Consider the following 14,211-nt stretch of genomic DNA (forward strand, 5'->3'; position numbering starts at 1 on the left):
TCTAATTTGGCTGGAAGAGAACCATGGTAGTGCCTCCTAACTCGAGAGTAAAACCATTCTCAGTGTGCACCCAAGGCCACCCTGAGAAACACCTGGGATGCTGCTCCTTGGGGTGGGGCCCACAATTGGCCCCCCATAGCTCTTATAATCGGTTCTTATGCATGCAGTGAAGGCAAAAGTTCTCACAAAAGCATCATGAAAATCAAATGCGCTCTGCTTGCAGCAGGCTCCCTGCAGCCAAGAACCCATTAGGAATGGGATCCTATCTGTGAGCATTAGCACCTGTCTGTGGTATTTAATGCCACAAAGTCGGGGGTGAGACTGTCCCCCTTAGACTGTGGGCTATTTACCGGCAAGAGTCCAAGACTTGGTTTATCTGGGGGACCCGTCTAGACAGCACGCTCCTGGTAACTCACTCCAGCAGCAACGCACCCCCCAGCCCTGCCAACCTCCGCACAGGGTTTACATTCCTTAAGTCACAACAGAGGCAGGACGAGTCGTGTTTCACTTTCTTAATGTTAAAAATCTCAAAGTTCCCACTGCTTTATTCCTTTTGTCTGGGGGAGGATGCCGGCCTTCAGCTTCTAAATCTGCAGGGCAAGGCTGCCTGAAAAAAGAGGCTGCCACTTAAAGGCTTTGGCTTCTCCTTGCGTCAACCAGAAATCCACCTCAAGAGTCTCCAGGCCTACGCTGGCCGCACTTGGGGAGCCTTGGCCAAGTAGCCTGCCTCAAATCCCTTTATGGACACGCACCTCCAGAAACTGCAGTGAAACCAATGGGGGCGAATCAGCCTAGGTTTATATAATGTGCCAAGATCCCAAGATAAAAAGCCTTCTAAGTGCCCAGAGTAGACAAGGCAGAGTAGACAAGGCATAAGCTGGCATATCCAGAAGCTAGATATGGATTGAAAGAGACCTCACTCCATGATAAAACAATCGCTCACTCTGTTACTGCAAAATTTAGTCTATGGCATCTGAAATGCAGCACAGGGATGTAGGATTCATTTTCTCGTGCACGGACAACATGAACGACTTCCTTTCTCACACAGAACAACACCCTCAAGACCTCAAACCACCTGAGATACAGCCCTGCCTACTCAAAAGGGATGTCATGCCATTTAAGGGGCAGGAAACCCAGACCTACTTTTCTTTAAACACAAATGCTCTTCTGCTTTAATTTATCATGTTATTTCAGGTCTGAAGGAGCCTCAGTAACGATGTGAATCGAAATTTAGCCCCAATCCTGTAGCTAGCGGATCTGTCCTGGGATGGACAAAGGTGCTCATGCCCCCAGGTAGCTGCAACCTCACTTTCATGGTCCAGGTCCAGCGCCCTTCTGCCCCAGACACCCCAGCATGGGCCCCGGGTGGGGGGCATCTCTTACCATCCCAAGTAGGCCTCAAGTCCTAGCACCACTTTTCCCAGCTCCTCTGAGTTCTTCCTCTAAACGACGCATTCCTCCCAGCCTGTAAAACAGGCTTTCCAGGACAGACACCGTGGGGCACACCTGCTGGAAAAAAATCTGTCCTCTGTTCTCTTTCCTGAGCTCAGCATTGGATGAACAGATGAGAGGAAAGAAAGGTGTGAGAAAAGCCTCCGTGATATTTCCCCCGGGGCACCTGGTTCTCACAAACAGCCTGGGTTAAAATTCACCACCTGTGCCCGGGCCCAAACATCTCATCTACATTTCAGCCTTCGTACTTCTTCATTTTTTGTTTTGAATTAATTAATTTTTTTACACTTCTTTATAACGGGATGGACTCAGTGTCCTTTAACTTTGTAAAAAAGACTGCGAACCAGCAGCTGCACCCAAAATGAGGTGCAGAGGTCAGTGCTCCGCACCCGAGAACAGCAAACTTGCCTCCCCTCGGAGATTACCCGTCTGCTTGCCAAATATGGTCTCACGCTTCTGATGCGTGATGGGCAACTGGGCAAGGGGCAGAGCTGTGCGTACAGGGTGGTGCTCTCAGGAGGGGTCCCCTCTTGGCCAAGGGCAAGGGCAGCTGGCCAGCGCTCCCTGCCCGCACCCTCCGCCGGCCTGGGTGCTGCCACCACCATAAGTCAATGGGGCCAGGCAGGCCGCTGTTGGAGACAAAGGAGGGACAGGTGGAAGGGCTTAATGAAATTTTATTTCGAAAATATGGCAAGAGTCTAAGGCACTTCAAACATTTAAATACACGTAAGACCAAAGTAAATGTGGCTTATTAGAAAGGAATCCATAAATACGCAGAGAACTACACTAGGTTTCCCCAGAGGCAAATACAGAGCCGGTTCCTCTAACACGATCCAACCTTTGCCATCAGACGCGGACTTGGGCGATGATTAATAAAAAACACGGTAACGTAACACGTAGTACTTCATGTCTCAGTGACTATGGAATATAAAAGTTGAAAATACTGCTGTCATTTCATATAGATACCTTTCATATAAAAAGTCATGTAATACAGCCACCTAGATCAACCCCACTGAAAAGATTTCCTTTCATAAGTTTTCTGCTTTTTAGAGAGTCCCGCTTTTTGAGTTTTAAACCAGAAATCTCCCAGACCAGGCCCCAGGTGCTGAAGATCGGTCACCTCCACTGCCAAGTAATTACTTTAGAAGAGTAAATACACACACACGTCAACAAAACCATCCTGGAATGGACTTTTCAGAGACCTTTCCAATGGAAAATTTATATTTACATCAAGTAAATATACTCGTGGAACATTTTTAAATTTTAAAAACGCCGAGCCGGTGAGAAGTGGACACTTCCTGGCGGGGGCCAGGGGAGGAGGGAAGGAGGAGACGGTGCCCGCTCAGGTCAGGTTACGACATCCTACGACTGTACATAACGGAGCAGAGACTCCACAGCAACAGAGCCAGGGGGCGGGGGGCGGTAAGCACACCCGAGGCAGAGGGAAGATGGCCAGGAGGGAGGCGGCGGGGGCCGGGGGCAAGCTCCTGCTGCCTCAGCCTCCGCTGTGCAGCTCCAGGCCTCAGCCCTCCCGTTCTGTTTGCTGGTGAGCTCAGGCACGATACATATACATTCAGTATCTGTCACCCCAACAGGAACATTTAGCAGCTTAATGGTGGCATGTAAATGGACGGTTATTTGTGTATCATCAGTCAAAGGAACTTCGGTGGGTGGGAGCAGGAGATGTCTTCCTTCCAAGCCTTGGGGTGCCCTAGAGACCAGGAGAGGGGGGAAAAAAGAATGCGGGGTTAGTACATGACCTCAGGCAGTGTCCTCTGTGACCTAGGAACTCTGTCCACCACAGCTGACAGCCACCCAGGAGCCAGAGCGAGGACAGCTGGAAGGTGGGATAGAGACCCACTGGCAGCGGCCACACTGGAGCCGCTGGGCTCAGCAGGCGCCACATCCGACTGTCCTGAGAGGTCAAGGTCCTGCAAAGTGCAGACTCTTGGACCACAGGTCACTGGTCACTGTCTGCTTTAGGAGAAAGCCCAGGAAAGGAGCAGTATGTACTCATGGGCACACAATGTGCCATTTGGGTTCATTGTGTTCATAAACCCTTCATGTGAGGGCTTTGGAGCATCTATCTCCTGGGGACAAGCAGAGGCCCAGCCCGTGCTGCCCTACCCTTTAGCACTCCCAGCCATCTGGTTATGGCAAAAATCGTGAACTCTTAAGTTCTAGGCTAAAACTTCCATTTTCAGAGTCGTCAGAAACCCCATGTCTCCCATCAGCTCCCTGAAGGAGGGGGGACCACCCACCTGGTGGGCTCCAGCCCGTTCCCTAATGCCCCAATGCGCAACACTGACCGGAGACGGAGCCTTGGCGAAGTTGACGTGGGCGTACAGAAGAACCGCTATGTCCTTGTGTCCAGCCTCCAGGGCTATGGAGAGTGCGGTGCTGCCATCCTTAAATGGAAGAGAACAGCCAGGGTGGGTTTTTCAAATTTCCAGATAGCCGACAGGTGGCCCAACAAATACTCTCTAAGATCCATAAAGTTTTTCATCTGCGGTTTGTGTCACAGAGGCCAGCGTGTAGGAGCGAGCCCTGTGCACCCCCAAAAATGCAGGCGGCCCTCAAGGCCCTTACCCACCTGCTTTTCCCACCAGCTGTGGGGAGCAGGAGAAGATGGGGGCAGAAACTAAACTTTCTTTTTTTTCCCATCTTTACAGCAAGCAGGTAATACCCCAGTGTACGTCTGGACAGCCTGCAGTTTGCCAAAGGTCTCTCAACTGTGCCCTTGGGGTGGGAACCGGCCCTCCAGCCCTAAGCACACCCCGTCCAATGCTGCGAATAATATCTACGCATAAGCACGATGCCTGCCGCCTTGCAGAAACACATCTCGTGGAAATAGGAGGGGAAACACTACACAGGGGGAAGTCAGAGCTTCCGGTGAAATAAATGTCTGGCTTCCATTAACATGCAGGCTTTCAGGCGCCTGTAGAGGAGGGCAAGGCAAAAGCCAGCACCATTTACTTTCTGTCTGGTCTTGGGGTACGGAAGGTCTTCTGGTCACTGGCAGCAGGAAGCAATTCTTATCCTTACAGTCCTTCCTGCCTACCTGGAATTCTCGGGGCTACTTGTCCTGGGAAGGCCAGCTGCAAGGCCTCCTCTTCCGTGAAGGGTGAGGACGCAGACAATTAGCTGAGGGGACTAGCATTTCTGGAAGCCACTGTGGCTCTACCTACTTGTTACGTGTTGTTACTTACATCTACAGGCTGTTCTTTGCTGAGAGAGAGGGAAAAGCCAACAAACAAAAATCAAGACATGTGAGACACAAAGTCCTCCTGAGGAGAGGTGAGCTGGAAGTGCTCCTCTGTTCCAGAGGATGACGGGAAAGGTGCCTGGAACCAGCGCAGCTTGCTCACTGCTGGGGACGCGTTGGCCACCGTGCAAGCCCACCACCAGCCCCCCTGTCCTCGGTGCCAGTAAATGCCTGCTCTGGTTTGGACTTCCTGCTGGCTCAGGCCCAAGGGAATGTGACATTTAGTGCAAAAAGGAGTATTTTCCTTCTAACTTTTCTACATGTTTGGAGCTGGAGGAAGCTCTGGGCGAAACTGAGATAAACTTCCCAAAAGAACCAACCCAGCCTGACCTCTGCGACATCTGCACTCTGAACCCTGTCACCACCCAAATGCTAGTTTCTGTGCCTTCACCTACAGATACTCCTCCCCTTTGGCCCGAAGCAGCAGATCCCCTTACAGTGTTTTCCAGGCAAGGGGTTATCTGGAACAGGGACGGCATGGGAACCGGGAGACCAGATGGGGGCTATGATGATGGAAAAGCCAGACAGGAGTGGAGTGATGTGTTCAAAGGAGCCTGACGGTCTGCAGGGCCGAGCTGATGAGATGCTCGGGCCATTCACTCCAATGGGCCCCAGAGAAGGGCACGGCTGTCTCCATTTCGGGCGTGGGAGAGTGCTTCACTGCGCTAACCATTGGCTCTAGTCATCCAGGAACTTGGCCTGGAATGACCAGCAACCCAGATTTCCAGACGCTTTGGGGACCTGGTCCTCTCTTCTTCATGGACCTGCGAGTTGCCTACGCTAAACCTACTCTGTGCCATAAATCTGTGCATTCCCCTTCCACGTGCTGGTGCTCGGACGCACCCGTCACCCCCTTCCTGTAATGACTGTGGGGGCTGAGGCCTGACCGTCCTGCCTTTGGCTCTAGCTAACGGAAATGCGAGCTTGTCCAGAGGAAATGCTGCCAAGCTGGGCTGGGAAGGGAGGCAGCCCGGACCACCCCACGAAATCCCCAGCGAGCATCTTGGAGGAAGGGCTCTTCTCCCTCCACCAAGGGGCCCTGGGGGGCAGGCCCAGTGGAGGCGAGGCCGCGGAGGCTCACTCACATTGTCCTCCAGATGGCCATTGCAGCCTGGCTGAGCCAGCAGCAGCTTGACGATCTCCACGTGGCCGTGCTCGCTGGCGCACATGAGCGCAGTGGAGCCCTCATCGTCCTGGATGTTGACGTCGGCCCCGCAGGCCAGCAGCCCCTTCACCATGTCGATCCGCCCGTGACTGACGGCCAGCATGAGGGCCGTCTGTCCTGCCTGTGGGGAGGGTTGGAGGGGGGTGCATCAGCAGCTTATATGGGGGCTGGGGTCATGGGGGCAGGAGGTGGTAGGGGGACAGCGTGATGATAGATGGAACAGAGCAGGCCAGGAGTTAACCTGGGGCTGGGTGGTGGCGGGCACGAGAAAGAGTTTCTAATTCTGAGCTCCCAGCTATGCAAGATCATAAAGTGACGAGTCAGTTTCCCTCCTGTCACTTGAGGATCTGTCTCATTATAACAAGGAGCCAGAAAGTTCAGAGGTGCTTAAAAGTCCAGCTGGGGACACATATGGACCAGGGCCACTCTGTGCCTGGCATGCAGACACAACAGGAAGACAGTGAGGAAGCAGCCATCACCGGGTAGCTGGTGGGGCTCCCCGGGCCCTCAGATGCGGTCAAGGCCAGGTGTGCGCATGGTCTCAGGCAGCAGGTGTGCTCACCTGGCTGGCTTTGGCGTTCACGTCACCGCAGCCGAAGAGTTCCTCCACAACACGCATGTCCTTCTGTGCTTCCACGGCAGCAAGGGCTGCCAGCATGATGGGGGTGTACCCCGCCTTGTTCTGGTGATCCACGTTACACACGTCTGCAAAGACACGAGGCTCGTCGGGGAAGCCACCTGGCGGCATCCCTTCTCCCAACTGACCAAAGGAATGGGGTTCATTGGAAGAGGCCAGTGAAAGGGCTCCAAGGGCTCCAAGTCCCAGGGTGACTCAGAAGGAACTGAGAGAGATGTTTTCATACTAAAGGAAAAAAATGGTTTTCCTGTATCCTGTGAGGCCAGAAGCTGAAGTGAGAGTAAGCCTTCAGGGCACCTCTTGTTCACAACTGGTGGCTGAACGGCAACAGCCCAGAGGGGGTCTGAGGGGTTTGTTCTCAGGATGGTTGCTTTGAAGAGCCCATGGTAATGGGATGTGGACATTCCTCTGTGTTTAGGGCATCGTGGTTTGGAATGAAGGCCACAGGGAGAGCTACAAATAGCAAGGATTTGTAAAGGCTTGTGTAGGGAACAGACTATGGCATCACCCACTCAGAAATCACGACTCATTCTGAGACCCAGAGTTCCCTCCTCTGACTTGCTGGGGGCCCTTGAAAGCTGAATTCCAATCTCATGACACCTAGAGCTTAGCTGTTTAGGAACTGTGGTCTGAGGGCAGACGACAGAGGCCAGCGACCAACAGACACAGTGAACCAGACCTTTTCTGTCTCTGTAATTCTTAAGGAGGCGTTGGGTCTAAATAATCCTGTTCAAATTCCTTTAGAACTTTCTAAAAAAGTGGAAAAGAATGGGGAGTGCAGGGAGGAAGCTTTCCTGTGTGACCAAATATAGTTAGAATTGCTCAGGATGCCTCCATCACAAGGAGGCAAGAAGGTACCATGAAAACTTCCCCTGAACTAAAAAAAAAAAAAAAAAACCCAAAAGCCCCAGCATAGTAGGGACATGATAGCATTTACACACAAGTGCATGCCTTTTAATGTAGAATAGGAGAAAGAAAAAGCTGTCTGATGGAGGAGCATATGGGCAGATGAGCTCTCTGAGGCTCCTCCTTATCTGTGATGTTTGGTCCTTGACAGATGCTGAGGGCACCTGTGTCCTATGCAACCCCAGTCTCACTTCTAATGGGGAACAGTACAGGGTCCGGTTATATCCAGCCAGGTGAGTAAGCAAAGCTATCCCATGGTAGAGCTGAAATCATTTAATTTACCAAAAAACATCTTGTCCACACACATTTTCCAAGGGTAGATCACACAGTTACTTGCAAGAGCAATCTGAAATCTTGTTTTTTGGCTTTTCTGGATATTATCCACTTCTCTGTTTAAACAACAACGTGGGCTGACAGTACCAGCAGCTCTGTTTATAGTCTGGGAAGTCTAAAGGGAAGGAGGCTTGGAATTCCTCTAGGACGGAAGCAATTTTAGCCTCATGTAGCCCCATCTGTTGGGAATGAAGCAAACTCAGAAGGGGAGATAAATGTGCTTGGTGACTTCCCTGCATGAATCTGATTTCCCTGAAATGGAGTAGAAGAAATTAGAGAGAGTTGGATCAAGAAGTGGTATGGGGGGATTGGACAATTTTACTGCATAAGTTAAATCAAATGTTCACACTGTGTTCTCACTAATTAGATCGAGGTAGCGTAAACATTCTCTATCAGTCACATACTAGAAGTAAAAACACATATTTCCAGAAATAAATCAGAGGGACTTGGGGACTGTATGTATCACTGGCTACTGTATTTGAACAAAAAGTTGAGAGCTCACTACCTTCCAAGGGGACCCTTCTATGGGGCACACCCTCGCTTCGGGTCTACAACACGCAGTGGCTGGATTCTGGGATGGGATGTTCCAATTAGAAACAAGAAGTTTCACTGTTCTCATTCCTGTGGCTCAGATACAAGAAGGGCACTTTCCTCACTCTGTGCTGAGTCCCCAGTAACAGCATATTTTGGTGGCAATGGTCACGATTCTACTACAATCCATGACAACGGCTTTGCACGGCCCCCATCTGGGCTAACGGCACACTGCCCGCTGCAGAGTGATGGGCCGGGGTCGTGGAGCAAGGACAGAAAAAAAAGCAGCCCGCCAACACCGAAGCCGTGACTCTGGTCGTGTGAGCAGAGATCTGTCCCCCGAGCGTGCACCTGCCCAGCCTGCGTGATGCAGCTCAGGAGGGGCCCCGAGTCCCGCTCATCGCCGGGGATACACCTCGCCCGAATGCAGCTGGACAGGTGCAAGACGATCCCCCAAACCTCCTTCCAAAACGGACCTGGAATCTGTGTCACCAGCTCTGTGGCGAGGTCAAGCCTGCCCCCCGTCCCCCAAAAGACTCAGGAAGGCTCTTCTTGCCACATCCTGTGGGAGAGCAACAGAAAGGGCCCCGGGGAGCGGAGCGACCAGCCTCTTGGAGGCGACTCCCGACCCGGGCCGGCCCACGCACCGGCGTCCAGGAGCAGCTTCACGATCTCGAAGTTGGAGTGGGACACGCTGTAGTGCAGGGCCGTGTTGCCGTTGCCATCGGCCATGTTGATGATGTAGCGGAGCACGTCCGGGGAGATGGCCTCAAAGGCGGCTATGTAGTCGCCCACCATGGCCGGGCTGGCCGACTTCTGGCTGGACACGCGGAACCACTCGTGCTGCAGGGTGTTCAGACAGAAGCGCTGCCAAAGACACCGCCAAGCGGCCGTTAGTCCTATTTATAGACTTCCCGGGACCCAGCCGAAAGCTCGAGAAGCGAGGCCTTTTATAGTCAGAGTGTGTGCAGTTAGAATTGGCTGTCAAAGGACAGCTAAGGAAACCCAGGGCCCCGAGAGGGCCTCAGACTCCCAACTGGAGCATCCCTCCTGATTTTCAACCACAGACATGATCTAACTCTCTAGAAGAGGCCATATGGCACCGTTCAGGGGCTCTGCCAGCCACGGTCCGATGCCGGCTCTGCTACTTTGTGAGCTGTACTCTCCTGGGGAAGATACTTACTCTCTGCCTCAGTTTACTCATCTGCAAAATGGGGGCAATAAAAATACCTTCTCCCCACAGGGCTTAGGATGAGGACAAAGAGGCAATACACATTAAAAAAAAAAGAAAAAAAAAACTTAGGCCTGGCTCCATTGATTACTGAGCCATTAATATTATGTAATTATGCTGGCCCTGCACATGATTTTCAGAATAATCAGGACCGAAAAAACGACTTCACTCGCACTTAATTCTGCTGCCTTCTTCCTATGCAGACCACCCTCAATTCCTTCCACATCCCTGCAGCACCGGGCTGAAAGGCGGGCAGTACGTAGCCAGCCCAATTCTCACTCCAACCCCAAATACAAATGTTCAACCATGCAAAGGGATTAAAAAGCCGGTTCAAGACAAATTACATCTCCCATTTAGGAATCTTCTGCATCTGATCATGAGCCCTGCATGCCCTTGCTTAGGCTGTGGACACATGAACATGGGGCTTATTTCATGAGCAATCAAGTCAAACCCGGGCCACATGAAGTTCAATGCAGGTTGTGCATGGCCAGGGCTGGTGATGGGAAGAGCTATAATGCTCTGTCCATGAGCCCTCTTTTACATGAGTCTACCGTTCATTTGTGCTTGGCTTTTTTTTTTTTTTTTAATTTATTTATGATAGTCACAGAGAGAGAGAGAGGCAGAGACGCAGGTGGAGGAAGAAGCAGGCTCCATGCACCGGGAGCCTGATGTGGGATTCGATCCTGGGTCTCCAGGATCACGCCCCGGGCCAAAGGCAGGCGCCAAACCGCTGCGCCACCCAGGGATCCCTGTGCTTGGCTTTTTTTTTTTTTTTTAATTTTTATTTATTTATGATAGTCACAGAGAGAGAGAGAGGCAGAGACATAGGCAGAGGGAGAAGCAGGCTCCATGCACCAGGAGCCCGATGTGGGACTCGATCCCGGGTCTCCAGGATCGCACCCTGGGCCAAAGGCAGGCGCCAAACCGCTGCGCCACCCAGGGATCCCCATGTGCTTGGCTTTTTTAAAGAAAGATGGAAAGCCTGTGTCAACAGCACCAGAACCCAGAAAGTCCCCCCTCTACAGAAAACTCAGAGCTGGAATTGTACTGGCTTCCGCATCTTTATCGTCCTGCTACTAATGATTCAGTTTCAGCCCATTCAATCATATTTTATGTCACTTGGTGAAAAGGGTCTTGGGAGGGAAAAAAATTCATCTAACGTTTTCTTTTCTTCTGCTCACATATTCAGATTTCCATTTCTGTGGAGTCCGTCCTTACACGGGAAGAAGGGAACTTGTGTCATCTGGGTGTTGACTTCTGTTCTGCTCTATCTGTGGGTGGCTGTCCTGTCATGGTTATTGGATCTGGCCACTGTGATCATTCACTTGTCTACCACTTTCCATGGCACAATTCCTTAAGCACTTTTTCACCAAAACAGTTCAACTTAACCAAAAAGGTACTGACCAGTGTTACTGACAGTGTTTACTGTTAATGTACTTGGCAACCTGGGGCCAGAGAAATGGAAAAGTTCCTCCATGAAGACCATATAACCCCGTATTTGGAGAACAGTAAAAGAAAAAATATATTGCAGCTATAATACCTAAGGTCTAGAAGAACCTGTTCTAAGTTCACATTAAACCTCGTGGGAAATATTAACACTGCTGTGACATTTCATGGTTTTGCTACCTGTGACCGAGGCATAGACAGAAATCTACTTTATACTGATGAAGTTCAACATGTACTTCTGTGTCTGCCCTCGCCCCAGGCTAGGGATTTTATGTAGTGTCTTCTTCTGTAAACATCACCACCGTGTTCCTCTCTCAGCACACTGACTCAATGTCAAGACACAGCTGGCTCCGAGAAACTTAAGTTTCTACAGCAATATAAACAAATATGAGAAGAAACCATAATTTTAAAGAAGGATGTCATATGATAAGGTAATATGACACAGGATAAATAGAACAGGGACAAGTATTCGAGAGGTATGTTCTTGCCCCAGTACTAACTAGTTGCTAGTTAACAAACTCTTGACAAAACCCATAACCTTTAGGGTCTCAGTTAAAGCAGAACAGGGACGCCTGGGTGGCTCAGAAGTTGGTCGTCTGCCTTCGGCCCAGGGCGTGATCCTGGAGACCCAGGATCGAGTCCCACATCGGGCTCCCTGCGTGGACCCTGCTTCTCCCTCTGTCTATGTCTCTGCTTGCCTCTCTCTCTGTGTCTCTTCTGAATAAATAAATTTTAAAAAATCTTAAAAAATAAAGCAGAACAGACCAGAACAGCGTGGCCTCACAGGCAGGTATGCTCACGTACCTCTCACACCCATGACAGCTGTCCCAGTTCTTTCTTATAGACTGTGTGTTGTCCATGAGGAAAACTGTGCCTTTATGGGATGAGGGAATCCCTGAAGTCCCTTCTAGTTCTAACATTTTTTAAAAAATATTTTATTTATTTATTTATTTATTCATTCATTCATTCATTCATTCATTCATTCATTCATTCATGAGAGACACACAGAGAGAGGCAGAGACACAGGCAGAAGGAGAAGCAGGCTCCCCTCGGGGAGCCTGATGCAGGACTCGATCCCAGGACCGTGGGATCACGACCTGAGCTAAAGGCAGATGCTCAACCCAGGTGGCCCTAGTTCTAACATTTTTGTTTCATGGCTTTATAATCTGGTGAGACTCATAAATCGACTTTCTCACTAGCTGCTGATTTGTGTTATATGCCATAAAACTTCACGTTGATAAAATGTACAGATTCAAATGCCAATTCTATGCAATGTAACATGAGCATCTACGTCTTCCAAATGCACCGAGGAGAACTGCCAACCAAAGGGCTGGTCTGACCTGTAAGAGAAGCTGCACCTCAAGACTTTCACCAACACACAAGGGAGGGACATACTTGGCAATGGTGTCAGATTCACCATCTGCCACAGAAATGCTCCTGTGTCCTGTGCCTGTGTCCTGTGTACTCCCGAAGCAGCCACCGGCTTCTCTGCCGTGTGCTTCTGAGTCTGTCAAACCGGGCAAAGAGGACAAGTGCGGTGACTCCTAAGTTTAAAAATAGTGGCCGCCTGCATTCCACATGAGAACATAATATGCACTTGCATAATTGAAAGGAATGCTGACCTCGGCCCAGAGAGGTTGCTTTTAAGAAACTGTATGCGAACTTAAAAAAAATAGAAAAAAAAAAAAAAAGAAAATTCGGTGACTCTTCTCCCTGGATCACAAGGCTCTGTGAGCGGAAGCAGAACACGTAGAGAGCTGACCACTGAGTATGATTAGCCCTCCCTCCCAGAGGCTTCATGCCCGAGCAAAGCACAGCTTGGGGTGGGGGGAATGTCTGACATTGGGCCCGAGGGAGATGTTCGCAGTGTGAGGAGGGCAGCATGATGCTTGCTCCACTTAAACGAGCTAGAAGTATCTTGGCGGGGGTGGGGTGGGGGGGGTGGGGGGGGTGGGGGGGTGGGAAGCATGGGGGTGCCAAGAGTTCAGGGGCAGGCAACAGACACCCTTACATTGCCATCTGCTCTGGCACTTTGTACAGACTGGGGACAAGGTCTGATGGGCCAACTCACCATATCTTTGCTGGTCAAAGCTTTGGGGTCATTTATGTTATTTTTCAGTAAGTGGCACGCAGACAACATCTTTTCACTTAATTCATACCTATAAGGGGACAAGATAAAATAAAGAGTGTTCACGATTGGTCATCAAAGGAAAGGCATTTGTTTTTCAAACCCTAGAACCCTTTCAAAGGCAAGAGGCCCTACGGTGTGTGGTGCTTGCCTAGAGGTCACACAGGCATCCCAAGGACTTCCTGAGCTCTTCAGGCCTTTCCCTTAAGGGCAGCTTTCAGCTTTACCTGTTTGGCCTTTTTGATGTTATGGGATAACACCTGGAGGAACCTTTTCTTCTAAGTTCTTAAAAATATTTTTACCCTTAAGGTGTTGACGAGGTCAGAATGACCACGTATCCAACTATGCTGACCCAGCAAACCACACATCTGAGCTTAGAGAGTGTTTAACCCCCATGAAAATATGAACTTATGAATCGGATGACATGTGGTATATCAATCATAGCTCAACAAAACTGTTTAAGGAAAAAACCCTAGATGACAAGATTCCAAGCCATGTGAAAATACTTGGAAATATGAGCTAGAAACACTTACCTTGTGTTAATGCAGTTACACTTTCATTTGCAAGATTAGATAGACATTTTCTGAAATGTTCTATTTATACTTCACACAGCGAAAAACCATCTTGAAATTTCCATCTGTTCTAGTCTCTGTTTTATAAGCATCGGTTCCACGTTTGCTAGCAGTCTTTAAAGTGCGCTACACCCCTAGGTACATGTTTCAGCCAACCAGAGTGTTTATTTGGTATCTCAGCTGCTTGTTTAGGAGACTCCCAAACCCATTCTTGGGGTGTTCCCTTTCACTCAAGGAGCCACAAGATGCAGACATGTGACTGATTATATCATGTCTGCAGTGAACGTGATCTTTGGCTGAGGCCAAAAAATGCGCTCCTCTCACACACAGCAATCCCATAGTAACAGTAATGACATCTGTATCGAGACAAATGGCTGATGATAAAATCTGAAACCTGAAAGAAATGCGCCGGCCACACAATATTCTAACATGCCTTCAAGTCTAAGTGGGATTGTTCAAACACTGGAGACCATTGTGGCACAGGACAGTTCTGTGGGCAGTGGCTCTGCACGTTAAAATGAGCTAACACACAAATGTAAAGGCAA

At 50.0% G+C, this 14,211-nt stretch overlaps 1 protein-coding gene across 32 annotated transcripts in view; it reads right to left on the minus strand.

Moving 5' to 3' along the window:
* Positions 1–2,108: 2,108 nt before the first annotated feature.
* KANK1 (KN motif and ankyrin repeat domains 1) overlaps positions 2,109–14,211 on the minus strand; it is a 205,924-nt gene continuing 193,821 nt past the window's right edge. For all 32 annotated transcript variants that reach the window (XM_072761864.1, XM_072761850.1, XM_072761868.1 and 29 more), the window contains 6 exons: positions 13,038–13,125; positions 8,937–9,156; positions 6,445–6,587; positions 5,803–6,003; positions 3,762–3,860; positions 2,109–3,163 (listed from right to left, as the gene is read on the minus strand). In XM_072761864.1, coding sequence (XP_072617965.1) covers positions 3,101–3,163; positions 3,762–3,860; positions 5,803–6,003; positions 6,445–6,587; positions 8,937–9,156; positions 13,038–13,125 — 814 coding nt within the window. In that variant the 3' untranslated portion in view covers positions 2,109–3,100. The remainder of the gene's footprint in view (positions 3,164–3,761; positions 3,861–5,802; positions 6,004–6,444; positions 6,588–8,936; positions 9,157–13,037; positions 13,126–14,211) is intronic.

The sequence above is a fragment of the Vulpes vulpes genome, chromosome 1 (assembly GCF_048418805.1).
Source record: "Vulpes vulpes isolate BD-2025 chromosome 1, VulVul3, whole genome shotgun sequence".
In the NCBI taxonomy this organism is placed as follows: domain Eukaryota; kingdom Metazoa; phylum Chordata; class Mammalia; order Carnivora; family Canidae; genus Vulpes; species Vulpes vulpes.